This window comes from Phaenicophaeus curvirostris, chromosome 2 (genome assembly GCF_032191515.1).
Source record: "Phaenicophaeus curvirostris isolate KB17595 chromosome 2, BPBGC_Pcur_1.0, whole genome shotgun sequence".
Lineage (NCBI taxonomy): Eukaryota > Metazoa > Chordata > Aves > Cuculiformes > Cuculidae > Phaenicophaeus > Phaenicophaeus curvirostris.
The window spans coordinates 114,994,174-115,012,316 of NC_091393.1; the positions used below are offsets into that span (position 1 = coordinate 114,994,174).

At 42.5% G+C, this 18,143-nt stretch overlaps 2 protein-coding genes across 4 annotated transcripts in view; both read right to left on the bottom strand.

The window, feature by feature from the left end:
- Positions 1–18,143, bottom strand: part of GREB1 (growth regulating estrogen receptor binding 1) — a 273,114-nt gene that overhangs the window by 179,632 nt on the left and 75,339 nt on the right. The window lies entirely within an intron of this gene.
- The window catches only part of LPIN1 (lipin 1), an 84,712-nt gene that overhangs the window by 61,266 nt on the left and 5,303 nt on the right, over positions 1–18,143 (bottom strand). For all 3 annotated transcript variants that reach the window (XM_069850483.1, XM_069850484.1, XM_069850487.1), the window contains exon 2: positions 2,403–2,459. In XM_069850483.1, the coding sequence (XP_069706584.1) occupies positions 2,403–2,450 (48 nt within the window). In that variant the 5' untranslated portion in view covers positions 2,451–2,459. The remainder of the gene's footprint in view (positions 1–2,402; positions 2,460–18,143) is intronic.

The following is an 18,143-nucleotide window of genomic DNA, read 5'->3' on the forward strand; positions in this document are numbered from 1 at the left end:
TTTACCATACGGTTTATCTACTGCAGCCAAATCTGCATACCACGAACAGTCTCTCAAACGTAGCAGCTTCTGCCCACAAAAGCAACATCAGCATGTTTTGCTATTATTCACGTATCAGCAACATTGTGTTCAGTGTATCATGCGCAAAGAGAGTTTCCATCCCAGGGAGTTTAGAGTCTGATGCTCAGTTCACACAAAGGGCCATAATTCCATTCAAGCCAATGAACTGTATATTACACAAGCAAAGGGTCTCACTCATTTTTTTCAGACAGGTGGCAATATGTTTTTAAAAAGCAAGACTAGAAACAGGCAGAGATGCAGTGCTTTCCATCCTGCCATAGTACCAGAAGACAAAAACCTGGACAGAAAATACGGAAAATAATTCTATTTAACAGAATAAAAAACCAAAGTCATACCCACAGGTAGCTCAGTGTCATGCCAAGGTATATGTCTGCTTCTGGTCTGAACTCTTTAGACACCCTGTTTTTTCCCATGCCCACCCCCACACTGCAATTTAGGCACAAACAAAAAAGCCTCCTTGTGTAGTCATCCTGGTGATATCAGATGTCCCTCCCCTGCAGCCCTACGTGACAGCCCAGCTCATTCACCCTGCATGTTTGCATGGGGCTGGCATCATACTTATTGCTCATCTACCTTGTACAGGTCAGATGTAATTTATCCTGTGTATCCTGTGGCACATTTGGTTTAATAGGGTTTTCTCACTTTCTGTTTCATACTGCTAATGTGTCTGTACAGACATAGGCACAGCTTAATGCTAAATCTTAGGGGTCTTCTTTATTGTTAGTGGTTTGCTCATTTCCCATGATATCCCTTCTGTCTAGCGTGTTTTAAATCTAGCACATCCACATTACAAGTTACAAGTAACCTAGGCGAAACAGCATAAAAAATATAAATAAAAATAGATTTTTAATCTTGTACAAATAAAACATAAACTAAAAATTCATAAAGTGTAATATTATTGCAAGAATGCATTATCCTCAGTTATTTCAAATTTACAGCACAAGTTTATGTGACATGTTTTGGTTACTCAGGAGAAGTTCTTGTAAAGTTCAGAATCACACGTGAATGCAAATCTGAATGTTCCTAAAGTTTGGAAAGGAAAGATTAGATCTGTTGTATTGCTTTACACACATCCAGATTTCAGATTTTATGCTGTTGTTTGCTAATTGGAGGTCTTCCCCTGTTTATTTTACTGCCGTATGTTAAAGCCCAGGTACGTTTTTATCTGCATAGCTCAGCTACTGAAATGGATACCCAAACACAACCCCTGCCAACAGCAACCAGCCTCACCCTCATTTCAGACTGCTTGACTTATCCACCTGTCCAGTTTATAAGACATTGCTGATACAAAACTCATCATAAAGGTCAGATCCTCAGTTTGTAGAAGCGGATAGACCTTCAGGGAAATCTTGACCTGTACCTGCTAGATCCAAACTTAAAAGTTGCCAGGCTCAACAAACCAGCTAACACACCAAAAAACTGCATGTACTATGTGTGAATCACCATAGAATCCTGGATCAAGAAGGTTCCTCCATGAACCACAGAGTACATCCTACACTGCACTGTGTAGGTTGTGTGAAAACACCTATATGGAATCTACATAAGATAGCAGTACAGCTATGCAAACATTATACTCCACCCAGGCTAAAACCTCTCCTGTGAAAACTATGCAGAGCTTTACGGTGACTCCAGTAGTTGAGCTAAGCAGATGCACGTATGTGGCACTGCTTGGTGCAGGGTAGAAATGTTGTGGTCCTACCTGTGGTTTCAAGCATGTCAGCTTCTCAATATTCTGCCCCACCATCACCACAAAAGTAGGTCACTGCTGAGGAACACAGTCCAGAGACACTTAGGAAATCATCAGGTTGTGTCCTGCATCTGGTCTTTTCCCTCCTTCACCAGTTCTTCAGCAATGGCCGCTTTATAACCAAGGTGGAAAGTGCCGTTCTCCTCTCATTACTTCTCCTGAGGGGTTCTGCTGTCCAGTTTGTGGTTGTGTTCCAAGACCACCACATCACAGATGGGTTTATGCCTTCCCAGAGAACAGCAGCAGGGGCAGTTGGGCATGTTTTCCCTGGCTTGGGACATGTCTCACATCTCATATTTGCCACAGCTTTGCTGATTCCAGTATTATTGTCCAAGTCAGTGCCTAATTTTCAAATTTTTATGCTGTTTCTATCCTTAACCCACTAGTATCAGCCACATACGAGGACCACCAGTTTCACAGAGCCACCCTTTCACAGCAATAATTGTACCACAGTGGACATACAATAACACAGTGTCCAAAGGGTTACACTTGGACAGGCTGTGCTGGGTACCAGAAGGTAGACAAGACTTAACCGCACTGGACTTAAAAAGCAAATGAACAATTAAAATCCTACATTTAGATTGCGAGTCCAGACGTTTCGAATCCAACCAGGATCTTTCATCAATGGAATCTGAAAGAAACAAATTAAAATTAGGAATAATATAGTCATTACGTACACACAGAAGTTAGTGTATCTGGGCTTCAATTATGGTCTAATGAATACCTCTCCTGTGATTCCTTTGTGAAAGCTACATTGCCATTGTGTCATCCTCACTTTTTATCTGTGCCAAGAGATGTTCTCAATTTCCTTTTCCCATCACCTCAGTTTTCAGGGTTTTTGCAGAAGGATTTACTCCTCTGCCAGTAGGATCTGTATCATCAGCCAGAGAGAGCTTGGAAGCAGGGCATCCCTGTGAGCTCTGAAGCAGCATGGACCACAACAAGCTCTGTTTAGTCTTTTTCAGGACAGGGATGCCCAATGCAAAGGGCAGAGGCAGAGCTGTAATCCCACCCTGCTGCCTAGGGAAAAAAAAAATCTCTTTGTGTAGCAGCATCCCTGGATCTGTTCGTAGTACAGGAAGACCCTTAATACACAGTGGAACAGGAAAAGCAGTTCTGTAGGATTCTTTTCTCTCTCTTTCTCTCTCTTTCTCTCTTTTTCTTTCTTTAAATAATCAAAATTCCTTATAAATCACATCCATGATTAAATAAATAAATCTCAGAAATACAATAATAGGAACTGCCACAGGGAAACAGTATATTTCATTAGCAAACAAGTCAACAGTGTGTTGCAACAGAGCGGGTAAGTGTACAATGCCTGTGCATTCAGATCCTCTGAAAAACATTGATCAGAGGCAGTCCAGTAAAACATTCTTTGTGTACTGGTGCAACAGCCACGTGACTCTCCAGGATCTCTGCCAGCAGTTTAAAAGGACAGTTAATGTTGCAGTTAAGTATTTGATCTTTAGAGCTGTCTAATCTCTGTTCGTGCTTGCATTTGGAAAACAACCCCAAGGAGCTTTCATTCAATTCTTCAATTAATGGAAAAATTTAATATTTATTGAATGATATTTTGTCCATTGTTTAGACTGTTATAAATCAACTGTCTGTCTTTCCCATCCAGTAGACTTGGAAATGCAAACTGACACGAGTAAAAATTATTTTAAAGCAGACACAATGCCTCAAATATTTTCTTCAGCTGTTGCAGTGCCTGTAGTCACCCTGCTGACCTTAGAGAACAAAGCTAACACAGGGAAAAGATGACCTCGTGCTTAATCTAGTGAAATAGGACACAAGGGCTATTCCTGTCCAAGAAAATTAAGCAGAGTCAAGGCAGAGGCGGAGGCACTGGGACACTCTGGTCTGTGCCTCGATGCTGGAAGAACAGCGCTTGGCACGGCTGCAGCCCCAGCTGGCTAGCAGCTCTAACTTGGGAGGGATCTCAGAGCCTTTTCAACAGGCATCTGAATGGAGGCAAGCACTTTTGAGGGTTAAGAGCATGGAGTTGACTAGATCATGCCAAGTAGCATCAAAGCCAGGCAATGGGCACTATCACTGTTTAGTTCGCTAACATTAGGGTAATCAAGAGATCCAGGTATGCTCTTCTAGAGCTACCTGAGGTTTCTTTCCGACAAGTCATGAGCCCTGTTGCTGCTCAGTTCTGCTGCCGCCTAAGAGAAGTAATATCTTTCTCAGGTGCCAGGAACAATTCAGTAATATTTGTAAGAAAACTTTAACTTATGCTGCAAAGCAGAATTTGCCTTTTAACCCTAAAGAGAGGCTTTATGACCCTATCTTGGCCAGTCTGGGAGCATTAAGCCAAGCTGTACTTTTCCCAGCTAAATATGTGTTCCCAGTTAAATAAGTGTTTAAGAATTAAGATATTTCTTATAGATGATAGAATATTATGTCATTCAGTGTTAATATTATGGCATGATTGCTGCACGAGAACAGTTTAGTCTATACCTCATAACCTCGCTAGAGTGAAAAATGTATCTTCTATAAAAATATTGCAAGGAAAATGAAAGGGTGATAACTGTAATCCAAATCTCCTTGAGAGAGATACAGAGATGCAATAAGGATGAAATGCAACAGGAACCATTTAGGCATTAGGAAAATTTTATGACACCAGGAGTAGGCACGCTCTGGTATGGCTTGCCGGAAGAGGCTGAGATCTTTCAGAGCAGGCTGAGCACACATTTGTCAGAAATGTTTTAATTATAGTTGAATTTGCCTGTAGGCATAGAAATGAACCAGATGATCTCCAAGTCTATTCCAGCTTTGTTTTCTATTGTTCTGTAATAAAGTGACACAGCTGGATGAGACTGCATTTTTAGTTCTTTCCTAGCAATGAAATCTCACAGTGGAGAAAAAAACAGAAAGCAGTGGCGAAAACCCAGTCACATGAGATGTTTTGAATATGACTAAGAAAACAGTGCAGAAACAAGATGTAGAGAATCGTGCAGAGTAAGCAAGGGACAAGCTAGGTGATGTAAGAGGCTCTTCTGTGTCAAACTTCCGACTGGGTTGCACGACATCACCTGACTGGTGTTTAGCTCATTATATTGATGCAACAGATCTTGTAAATAAAGCTACTCATTTGTGAGTTACTCAGGTAATTCAAATCTGGTTCCTACTGTAATTATGCCTCTTAATGCACTTAAGTATACACTGTATGTGTCCTTCATTGCTGCTGATATTAGATAGGAACATCCTATTTCTTCCCTTGAGGAATGTCTGATTTCAAAAAGCAATTTTAAGACCCACTTCTGATGTCCAGAGGTGACTTATATTTTCTCTGTAGTGTGGGTGCTTAGTGCAGAGTAGCTGATCTCTTTGTTCACAGAGATCCAAAACTAAAACCTTTCATGAGGGGATGCTATCTCCACTACAGAGTGTCTTTTAAGCAACAGAGAGGAAGGAGGGCTGACTTCTTTTCAGTTAAGATGACAATCCTAAATTCAGCACATGACCAAATTACCTTTCTAAATGACCTAAAGAAAGAAAACCATTTTCTAGTGTCTGGAGTAGTCAGATTTGTCTGACAACATTAAGTTTTCCTGGAGAGGCTAGAGTCACATAAAGCTTGGGACATCAGCAAATAATGTTAAAGAAATGTAACTACAGAGAGCTCTGTCGGAAACTGCAGTAGTGAGTTCCTAGTCAAACTGCCTAACATTGTAAGCCACCAACTCATAGAACTGATGTCTATATTTGCTTTCTTACCAGAAAGCTACCAAGATATAGCCACTGGTCTGTGGGAGGCCACATGGGGGTCTACAGCACATGGAGATCAGCACAGCAGTTTAAGTATTTTGCAAACACAAAACCCACAACCAGGCTTTACCATATGAAATGGAGGAGGCCCAACAAGAAACCAGTTCTGCTTTTTCACTTCACCCAAAATGCATCATTGCTTTCAAGTCAAAAGAGCCGTTATACTGAGCCATTTTGGTAGCTCCAGAGTCCCAAGGCATCACATGAAGAGAAAAGCACAGGTATGGAGTGAGAATCAGAGAATGGGAGGGGTTGAAAGGGACCTCTGGAGATCATCTAGTCCAACCCCTAGTCCAACTGTGCTAAAGCAGGCTCACCTAGAGCAGGTTGCACAGGAATGCATCCAGGTGGGTTTTGAATATCTCCAGAGAAGAAGACTCCACAACCTGCCTGAGCAGCCTGTGCCAGTGCTCTGTCACCCTCAAATAAAGAAGTTTTTCCTCAGGTTCATATGGAACTTCCTGTGCTCGAGTTTCTGCCCATTGCTCCTTGTCCTATTTCTGGGGACAACTGAAAAGAGTCAGTCCTCATTCTCTTGACACCTGCCCTTTAGATACAGGAAAAAATCAAAGCAGATTGAAGCCTCCTTACTTGACCAGCACTCGCAGCCTGCATTGCTCAGGGACAGCGTGGGCACCAAGGCAGCTCGTGCATCATGAGCATGATGTTCCCCCTGCCCTGTCACTGCTGAAAATATAAATAGCATCATTTTGCACTACCTCAAGATCATATATTATTTTAAAATCTTGGCCTATACTGAATGCTTTTTAATAATCCATCATCCATGGCATTTCTGTCCTGGAGCTCATTTCTAAGCATCAGTGGGAGAAGAGGAAATGTTGGACTGCTGCAGTCTACAGCAGAGCCCAGGAGCAGTGGTTTGCTAACCACATTTGAAAGTGAGTTTAAGCAAAGGGAGGAGGAACACTACATGGCAGTTAAATTATTTAGCCAGGCACCTCGTTGAGTACATCTCAGCACTGGGTTAACTGCATGAGACTCTGGTGCAGCTCTTTGAAATACACCCATGTGGATGCCTTAGGCATCTTTCTGCTGAGCTCCTCCCATTTCTTAGCCGCACATTAGTCACAGAAAAAATTAACAGCTGTTTATCTAAAATCTTATGACACATCTATTGACGGATGATAAAGGCTCTTTCTTCATCTCTACCAAACCACTCAGCTCAAGGAGCACATTTGACTGCTGCCTCCATTGGCTGGCGCGGTGGCCCCACCACCTCGCCTGCTGCTTGCCTTTGGAGGATATTCTAATGACTGCACCTGGGAATGTTCCTCTTAGCAACTACCCCAGGCTACCAAAATGTGTTTTATGAGGTGATCTTTCCACATCACCCGATCATCACGCCCTCCCTTGTGGCATCATCCTATCAGGACCTGGAGGCCTCCCAGCTCTCTTCTTTACAGGGCAGCCTCTCCATGAGGCCAGGAAAAGGAGGGTGCCAGTTGCAGCTCACCACTGGACCACTCAGGAAGGCCATGCATGCCTAATTCCAGGGGAGGATTAAAATGACCCCTCCTCCTCACAATTCAGGGCAGAAAGCTGGTGGGCATGACAGTAGTATCTGCACCAGACATGTCCTTGCATGCTGGGCTGAGCCTTGTGGCAAGCTTTGCATCATTCAGACCCTCGCTGTTAAGAAGAGGGCAGAGGAGTTCAGAGTTAGATCTGGCAGAATATGGGATTTGAAGCCATGGAGAGTCTGGAAACTTTCGTTTTTTCATGATAAATAAAGAACAAATCAAGCTGATGCCTGCCCCACTGATATTAATCCTGAGACATCAGACGTGTGCTTAGTCATGGTCACAGAGGACCCTCAGGAAGGAAAAAAGCAGGAGCTGTTAAGAAGCTCTTGGCTTAGTTCAGACATATTCTGGTCAAACAGGTACAGCAGCGGAACTAAACCTGGAGCAAACCTGTTTACAATCTTGAGAAACTAGGTTTGTGACACACACTGAATCCCCAGACTCTGCAGCACCCAGAAGTTAAGAGGACTAAAAAATGCTATAATTGTTGTGCTCTTTAAGTAACAGATTGTGCACTTTTTCACTTGGTAGTAAATTTTGCCATAGGTCACATACAAATACCTTACAGAAGTTTTCAGGGAGCTTATGGAAAAGGAGCACTTCCCTGATCCCCTGTGTTTTCTGTGTAAATCTGGGTATGAATTTCAGGAGTGGGATGGGCTTAGGAAGATGACAGGCACAAAACTGTGTGTTGCACACTGAAAAGCTGTAGGAGCCTTTTATGTTGTGAATTGAACACTTTGTCCATTTGCCTAATGCAGCTGCCTCTGTAATATGGCATAAAAGTCACTGTAGCAAGTGGGATGTAATGGGTCTGACCTTTAAAAATCAGCTGGGCTTTTTATTCTCTCTGTTTAGTCTCTTTGTTTGCTTGTGGACTTTGACTCAGAGGTCTTCCCTGTGGGTATCACAGCTACTTGAAACTGCAGGTGATGCTTCCCATCTCCCTGCCGATTGCTTTGTGGTAAGCCTCCCATCGGAATGCAATTTATTCAGAGCAGATTAAATTTTGCCACAGACTGAGTTTCTTCAAGTCAGTACTGATACCTAAGTACTTGTGTATAAGTTACAGCCCAGAGTCATCAAGTGTACCAACAGCGTAATGTGCAGTATGTTTTAAGATATGGCATTGTGACAGGTTTGAAAGAGTGATAAGAAGCCTGTGTTAAAGTGCAAGTGAATTAAAATATACGTGAGGGGTTTTCCACTTTTCTCTGTCCATCTAGGGAAAAAAAACACAGATTGGTTTGCTTTTTTTTTTGATTCTTTCAAACCTTTCATGCAGCCAAATCTTCAAGCCTCACATGCACATTACTAACTGCAGAACAAAATGTATCATTGTCTTTTGCATAGTCTTCATGGCTTTTTGAAGAGGTTCGCTAGGCATAGCCTTTTGGGAATTAAGTTCAGGTAATTTTGTGGAACTTGGGAATGTTTGTAACATGGAGAGGACAGACTTGGTGTCCCAAGATCAGATTTCTGGAGTAGAAACAAGAGGAGAAGTAAAACAATCCTACATGTGAGGGGTGGATCAGGAAGCTTGGAAACGTCTAGTGCAGCTGGCACTGTCTCAGGCTTTCTGTACTCTGCTGCACAACCCAGCTAAGCTCACCGTGCTTCTGTTTTTTTAAAATATGAAGTAAAGAAAACAGTACCAACCTCAGACTACTCTTACGAAACTGAATTTCTCAATGTTCACAAAGGTTCTGAGTTGCCTGGGTCAGTACACAGGGCTCACATGTAGTAAAGACTACGTATACATAAAAGTAAACACAAGTTCATAAACAGGCTTTGGAAGCAGTTCCCTACTGGATTTTATCCAGGAGATCAGAAAATAAGGAGGAGGGGAAACTAAGTGAGCCTTTTGTTGGACATGATTTGTTGTTCTTACTAATGCTACATGATGTTCCATGTTATTTCTAGGAAGAAGGAGGTGGTCACAAAACCCAATCAAAATATGCTGCAACTTTACTGACCGGTAGATAAACAGCATGTGCAGAACAAGAGGAAGTTTTTTACTCAAATTCTTGGGCAGAGGCATTACAAAATGCAACAGGGCAGGAACATAGTATTTTGGCAGAGCAAGTTTAGTATTTGTTCATGTAAAAAGCTTTAAAAGTCTTCCGAAATATTTTGAAACATGCTAATAATGTCCTGGTCTTATCTGGGCTTTAATTAAAACTGAAAAAATTGGATTGGCTTTGAAATTGTTTCACCATGTAAGAAAATCATGGTTTTATATGTTCCTTGCCTCTCCTCTAACCTCCCTCTGTATTTTACCTAAACCAGGCTCAGTGGTCTGGCATTTATCACTCTCTCTTATTAAATGTGTTATAGTTTTTCTCCAGGCAGCATGATGCCATGGGTGAAGCTTTACAGCTCCCAGCTGTGGAACATGCAGTTTATATCACCAGCAGACACTTCACATGGGGCTGGCTGACCCCAGAATAGAGTAACAAGTCCTAACATTAATAACAAGTGTCTGTTTTACACTCTTGAAGATGCCTTTACTGCTAGTCTGGTAGTGAAGCTGCACTGGATTGAAAAAAAGCAGCAACCATCTGCCCTGGGGATCTCCGATTTTTGGTTTAGTAGCTTACAGACTCTATGGAGAGATGGGTCTCAAACCTGCTCCACAAACATCTTCCAGTGTCCAGTGACATGTCTGAGGATATCAGGGATCTGCCTCTGTCAGTGGAGGATCTTGACTGGTGTTTCTGTTGCCTACACGGGGCTGATTTTGCCTAGAAGCAAAATCAAGGAATTCTAAGCTCTATTTTGTGAAGCATTTTTATTGAGTACGTTGGACTTGAAAAATACTCTGGCATTCAGAGGGATGAAGAACTATTAAAGAGTCTGTGAAAAAATGAACACCTCCTTATACTCCAGGCTAGCAGAATCAATTTTTAAATTAACTTCACAGGTTGGGAAATCAGCTGATGGTGGCAAGAGTTTATCTGTTCATTGTAGCAGGCTCCACATACTTACTTCTTTTCTCCTCATTATGCAATGCTCACACTGTAATTATTCCTTTGTGAAGGGGCTCCTACATAGAGCAAGCACACTGGTCCAGCTGTTTGTGTTTTGCTTCAGGTGGCAATATAGGGCTATAACTTTTCAGAGTCTTTTTACCCAGGTCACAGTTTTAATTACATGGCATCAGTTGAGTAGAAAAACGTCCTACTTCTGTGTTAGTTTGTTACTGTTACTGTTAGCACTAGATTTGGAGTCCCCACGGTACACTATGCAAAGGTATTTAACGTAGGAACCCTCCTATATTCAGCCCAGGTGCACCTATCTGTCTTTAAGGACAGAGAATAGTCCCCTGACTTCAAGGCCACCTTTCTTAAGTGGGATCAGATCCTGGGGCTGCCCCCCTTACCTTAGACTTCCATAACAAAGATAGTTACATCTGCATTCCCTTTCTAGTCAGAATCTCAAAATCACAGTATCATTAGTTTGAAAAAGATCTTTAAGATCATCAAGTCAAACTGTAAACACAGCGCTGACAGCTAATCAATAGCAAGAGATGCATTGCTAAAGCATGATCCAGCTGACCTACTTTAAGACGCCATGACACAGAGGACTCAAATATAGCCTTTTTTTTCTGTAAATGGACCTCTGGTGTGCCTTGGGAAGACCATTTCCACAACTGCCCACTATTCTTTTTCCTTTACTTTTTTTCACCCTTTTTCCCTTACTTTTTTTCACCCTTTTTCCCCACAGCATAGATCTGCTTTTGTTCCTTGTCTTGCAGAAAATAAACCATCAACATTACCAAGCAAATAAGGATACCATTTTTCAACAGCTGTGAACTGGCAGAAGCCAGTTAAAGTGAGGAACTGCCTCTCCCAACTGGAAATGTTATGCAGATCCTCAGTGAGTAGCATGTCCCCTAAACTTAGCAAAAGTCTAAGCGAGCTTACAATTCTCTGTGTAGGCAGTGGAGAGGTAGAGACAATTTTAAGGACGGATTTACTCCAAAAGGACTGTTGTATTTAGATTGTGCAAATGAACCCTTATGTGGGTTCAAACACACCCTCTCTTTCCACTGAATACAAAAGCAATAAAAAAAAAGCCTGCAGCATCCTATCTTACCCCCTCCAGTGTGGGTGGAGGTGTAATGAAATCATGGGAAAGTAAGAGGAGGGAGCCCCAGCGAATGTGTGTGAATCTCAGGATTGGCTGGGGTTGAGGGTCCTTCCCCAGATGCCATGTGAGGAGGGGCTAACGGCTGATGCCTCTGTCCCTTGGCAGCCCTCCTTAGTGGGGGGCAAAGGCTCCCTCCAGCTCCTGCCAGAAGCTAAAGGAGTGCATTGCAGGACTAGATGCAGCCAAGCTCTTGCATACATCTTAAAGTGGTAACTTGTGTCCCCATCCCTCTGCATTTGTCATCCATCACCCCCGACCCTGATTCACTCTCACATTTAACTCCCACTTTGGCACACCCTTCCTTCCAAAGACATTCCCACAGGCTGTCCCTTCCTACTTACAGGCTACAGGAAAGGTGCCCAGACCATGCCAAAACTCTGTACCTGGGCCCTGAAGTAAGCACTGTCTGAATATCTATTCCAGAACATTTTCTTAATGCCTCTACCATCACAGAAACCTCCCTCTCCTTTCCAGCTGCTCAGAACCGCCAACAAAACTGGGTCAGGAAACTTGACCATTGCCTCTCCTGCCGCACGAGCCTGTTGCCCATTAGGCACACAGTGCCTGCAGGAAATTAGACACCTGCTTCAGTCTTATTCTTGCAGTCATTAAGTGTTAGTATAGTATGTCTGCCAAACCTCTATTAATAAACCATGTTTTTGTCTGCCACAGTCATGCCAAGATAAAATGCCGTTCCCTTTCTACCATCCATCTTCTTTGTGTTCCACATCCTAACACAGCTTTCTTTGCTGTATCATTTCCTAATTTACTGAGGTTGTGCAGTGCTTACAAGACGAGGAAAAGATATCAAAATCATTGAACTTGTCAGATAAATAAGAGTCACAGGAAACCACTGGTTCTTAGCTATACTGTTAGGGCCTGACTATGCACAGCCTGCCACCCTGGGGAGGGAGGGAAGAGAGAAATGTTTTCAATTTTGAGTGACATATAAGCTTTATGGCTCTTTTTATATCCAAATACATTGCTGCAGAAATGTTGTTCTGTGGCCCTCTTCTTCAACTTCTACTTTAAGTGTCTAACGCAACTGCTGGAGGGGAGCAGAAGGGACGCATGAAATGAAAAATAAAGCAAACTTCCTTCTACCATTTCACCTTCCTTCACTTAATGTTGCTTTTTACACTGGGGGGGAAGTATTTTGTTTATAATCAGTTTGATAGATGCATTACCCCCTCTCTTAAATACAGCACAGCCTCTATGTATATCTCAAAATATATTACAAAATATGTTATTAGCATAATCCCTTTATAACAGATGGAGCAACTAAGAGAGTTGCAGTGGGTCATTGAAACTCATCCAGCAGCACAAGGGAAAATAGTTTTGTCATCCTGTCTCGGGCCAGTGCTCCACTGATTAGGCCAAGAGCTACGGTTTGTTCCTCAGTCTTAGCTGAGAGCCAAGTCTTACTTGATTTACATTCAATTTTTGGCCTCTCTTGCGCACACACAACATGAAATTTCCAGGGGAAGAGATTTGTGAATACCCAAATATTTTAACCAGATTTCATGTCTGTATTGCTTTAAATTAGCTCAATTGCAATGATTGTTGCATTGCAACTGACCTTCCAAAATATGCCAGGACTCAGCTGATGAATCCAATTTAACTAAGGATATGAAGACAAAGGACATTTAAATGCCTATGGGAGAACTCTCCTTTAAGTTTAATCTGTTTTATTTTAAATTAAGCTAATACAAGATCATTATAAAGGAAAATGTTTTTCAAGAGATTTTTCAGACAAATATTTCTTGCAATCTATTTCTGTATTAAAGAGTTAATTTCTATTGAATTTCCTAACTGACCCTCTTCAGGAAAGCCCCAACCCTCTACCCCCACCCCCACAGATGTCTTTGACTCTCAAAACCTCTAAGGTTCTCAGACATTTATGGTGAAAGGAGATCTCTGATGTATAGAGATTTCTCAGAGGTATTTATTGAGATGAGATACACAAAACCCCAACTTATACCTCTGCCTCATGTTTCTCTGCCTTCAGGCATCCAAGAAATGAGTCCATAGGATCCTAAAATACTTAGGAAAAGACAGGGCAATCCATCATGATTTCCAGATTTTAAAGGAAAAATAATTACTTTATTAGCAAAGCTATGCAGAACTCCTTGAGATGCTCAATGATATATTAATTGCTTTGTAAAAGGTCACATCCGTCCTGTAGTAGATTGCTATATGGAGGATGTTCAGCATCAAAGCTGTAATACGTGCAGGGGGGGTGCAAATAGAATGACTTGTTATACCCCAGCATAATGCTGAAAAAGCAACCCTTGAGATGTAAAACAGTGGTGTAAAGATAAATAAATGGGAAAATTTCATACTGATTAGCAGGTGTACGAAGTGTCCTTACACTCAGATTAACTGACTTGTTTTTAAAGACACATCTAATGTAATTACCCATGCTTGCTGCAGGCTGTTAATTATCGCGTTGCCTCATTTCTAGCAAGAGGAAGGTGAATGCCAGGCGTCGGCCACAAATGATACGTGTGACCACTGGAGGTCGCTTTTGGTTTAGAAATCCTTCACTTCAGAGGCCTTTTGGCAGCCACACAACTTCTGCAGAAGCAGCAGGGAGCACAACTGGTGTTTGCCCCATGTTCGTGAAAATCCATTGGAAAATTTGTTTCATTTTAGGATATTTTGTAGCCCATAAGGGCTTCAGGGAATTACAGCAAATTAGTTTCATGACAGCTATTCTTACTAATTTTTTTTCCATAGAATCATAGAATCACCAGCTTGGAAGAGACCCACCAGATCATCGAGTCCAACCATTCCTATCGAACACTAAACCATGCCCTTTAGCACCTCGTCCACCCGTGCCTTAAACACCTCCAGGGAAGGTGAATCAACCACCTCCCTGGGCAGCCTGTTCCAGTGTCCAATGACCCTTTCCGTGAAGAATTTTTCCCTAATGTCCAGCCTAAACCTCCCCTGGTGGAGCTTGAGGCCATTCCCTCTTGTCCTGTCCCCTGTCACTTGGGAGAAGAGCCCAGCTCCCTCCTCTCCACAACCTCCTTTCAGGTAGTTGTAGAGAGCAATGAGGTCTCCCCTCAGCCTCCTCAGTGTGAGTATTTTGGCCTGAAAGAAAATAACATTAATAAATTGATAAATAGAAAAATCTGTAGGATTTGGTTAGAATGAAGAAGAACAAAATTTTATTGCAGATGTGTTACTGGCTCTGTATTTAAAAGAAGAAACTATTAAAACCATTCATCTGATCCATGGATCAGATATCTACCATGTAGATCAAAGGGTCCAAGTTCCAGGCTTTTGACACTGAAGAAGTAAAGAAGGAAGGGAAAAAAAGTAATACCGTGTGCTGCGTTAATGTCCATATTAACCCTGCAAAATTTTACTCCTCTGAGGAGGTCATCCTTAAATGATTGATACAATTGATTTCAGAGGCAGCATGTGTCTGAATAAACAAAAAAAAAGGAGGTGTTAGACCAGCCTCTGTGTTCAGCCTCTTTCTTCTTGCAGTTTTTCTTGTTTGCTCAGGCTCTCATGAAGGTACCATGAAGGGGAGCTTCTTTCTGGCCTCTCTTGCTTAGGAACACTTATGCAATGCCTTCATCCCTTGTATTCTCTGTCGGGCAAAGGACAATTTGCTCATCTATTATAGCAGCGCATTTCAGCAGAGATGCCACAAAACCAGCCTTACTCCAAGATCAGACCAAGGCTTTTGTGAAATTCAGAAGACAGAGGGGAAAAAGGGAAGAAAGGACAAGAGCATATAGAAACCACATAAATCACACCATCAAGTATTTTCTTCTTGGTCTTTCAGAAGGAAAGATGGAGAATTTATTGTGAATGAGTAGGTCTCTATTGCCTGGTAACAGTGCCTGTAATATAGGGCCTGCTGTGTTCAAGTAAATGATTGCTCTCTTGTGCTGTGGTCTGTGGTTTTGATGATGAATTTCCTGGGAGACTGTAAAGATAAAAATCACAGCTTGCCACTCACTGGATTTAAAGAGCTATAACTTCTAAGTGGTGCTACTGAGATATGAACAGGCTTTTGACTCCTGCCCCTGAGTGCCATGGCATTGCCACGGGGTTTTCAAAGACGCTGAAACCTCATCTCCCCAAAGGCCTTATTAAAAATATATATTTTTAACACTTTTTACTTAATTCATTTTTCACTTCAGTTGTTGAAACCTAAACAAAACTCACACACAAGCACACAAAAATCCTGCCCCAAGAGGAGCATCAGTCCCCTCCAAGGCACAGCGCAAGGAGGCTCCGCAAGGTTGACCAGAGAGTCTCTTTTGCTGTCAGGAAAATCATCCCAATACAGCCATGATGTGCAGTGGCACAGGTGTACAAGGAGCTCAAGGTTGGCAATGAAGGTACAACAGAAGATACCAGCTTCAGCTGGAACAATACAGACCATAGGTTAAGTGAGAAATGGTTTCAGGAACATTTTTTTCCTTCTGTGCTCACATAGGTGACATTATACTGGTAATTTCTCATAAAAATAGTGACCAGTTTTCCTGTGAGGGTGGCTAGTGGTACCAAGAGAAAGAAAAATGATTCTGAGGATTATCTCAGGGTCACTTCCCTTTCTCATCTCATGACCTGCAGTCCAAATGGGAGGTGTCTCGGTTCTAATACTCAGTGCATTTAAACCGTGCGCATGGCAGATAATTGTAAGGCAGCGTGCTCTGTCAGGATGGACATACATGATGTTTTGTTGTAAAACATGTCCTTCTCACTGCTGCTTTACTCCATGGGCAAGCACAGCTTCACTTTCTGCTCCCAGGCTCACTTCCATGCCTGTCTCTAGCCTTGAACATACGCAGCTCTGTTTGCAATTTCCTCCTTATTTCTAGCTCTGTGAAAGCAACAATATCCACAAGACCATTTGCTCCTGTTTCCTTAAACAGCAACAACACCTCTCCATACAATTTTGAGCACAGTAGAAGACAGCTCTGCATTTCCTGAACCATTTTGCCATGATCTCCCCAGTTTGTGCCCATCAAAACCAGACGATGCACAGTCTGGAGTGCCTTTTTTTGTGTGCACCTCGTTATGACACCCTGGGCCTCACAGATCTTTAAGTGATGGTGGTGGGAAATGCTCAGCTGATGACAGCCCAGCCCTTATCTGCTCATTGATTTGGAATAAAAGCTCCCTGGGAGCCCGCAGTGTAAGTGCTACGCTCCTGCTGCTTATCCGGAAGCTTTTTCTTATCTCCCAGAGACAGGGGACTTTAAATGGAAAAAAAAAATTTAATCTTCACCTTGACTGGTAAAAGCTTGATATTTTTTTAAATGTAAATGTCTAAAAGTGGGTAGTAGGAAACTGCTTTCAAAAATCTCAGATTTTAAGGCAGCCCTGGTTCTTAGAGATATGTTTGTGCTTTCTACCTGTTTGGACTGGATTTTCTTACATGCCTCACTTTTAGGAATGTTTTCATATTTTGTACATGCAGCCCAGATCTCAATGTCTAGGTTTTGCTTTGCTATTCAGACAGAGCTCTGAAGCTCACCCCTGGTCTGACCAGATCTTAGGTCATGGATTTGACATTGTGCGACTTTCAAGTGAAGTTCAAGTGTCACAGACCACTGCCAGGGGCAGGAGAGTTAGAATGTACCAATTGCAATTAGAGCAGCACAAGACAAATCAGTGTTATTAAAGCGTTACTCATCATGCAAAGAAAGGTTATCATGCAAAGGCCGTGTAGGCAACAGGAACTGAGGGGGGAGGAGTGCAAAGCAGCTGACAGCCTTCATCCTATTTACCTACCACTGATTGCCCTCACAGCCTTTGCTCCCCATGGACCAAGCTGAACTTTCAAATCTATATTAAGACAGAACAGGCTCTCTGAGACATGATCTCCAGATACAGAAGGATTGCTGACCTCCAGCAATCTGCTCTAAATAAAACGCAAAAGGACTCAGTCTCTAGACAACACTCCAGAGAGGAACTCTGGGAGCTCTGCAGTGAACCACAGGGAAGAGTCTGGGTTCAATTTACTGTTGTTTTTCAGTAGGTGGGAAGACAGAACACGTGCTTGAGGCTGAAGGAAAGCAGATCTGCAGTGAATACCAATGAGACATATTTCCCCTTGCAAAAAGTCCATCCTCTGGTCACTGAAGAGTTATCCCTCTGAAATGGGAGCAAAGGGCAACAACCAGGTGGCACCTGCTCCATGGGGCTGAAGCTGCTGAGCTCCTGAGGTCTGCTCAGCATATTACTGTAAAAAGACCCAACAAAATAAAACAGAACAAGAACCCATGCAATGCATAGGGCAGTACTTGAACCCTCGTGCCTGAAGTGACACAGATCAGCGACAGGTCAGAAAGCAAAGGGGGGAAACAGGCCCTCTGTGAGATATCGTTCACTGGGATGGGGCAGCCCTAGAGCTGGGAATAGTCCTGCTGTCAGAGTAGCTGTAGGCATCCTTGCTGTAAAGTGCAGATGACTCGAGGTTACAGCAGCCACAGGGTAAATGGGCTCTGATCTCCAGTTGGTCTGAGCCAGCACAACATTGGTGGGGTGAAAGCAGCTTCTGCTCTTTCCATTTTACGCATTTTATATTTTTCTTGCAGTAAAATCTCACAGTGTGAGAAACACAGATGTTTTTAGCTTTCCAAAGAAAATGCTGCTAATGAAATTGTTACCCCACTGGAAAGTGGTAAATCCAGGACTGCTTGCAGCCCTGGAGAAATGACAGTTTTTCATCAATGACCCAGTGCTTTGGCCTGGGACTGGGCAAAAACTGGTAGAAATTTGCCCTTGAGAAGCCAACAAATCCCTCTCACATAGCAGCATCATATGCAGCTGTAGCACTGGCAGCAGATGGCAGCTTAATTGCATCA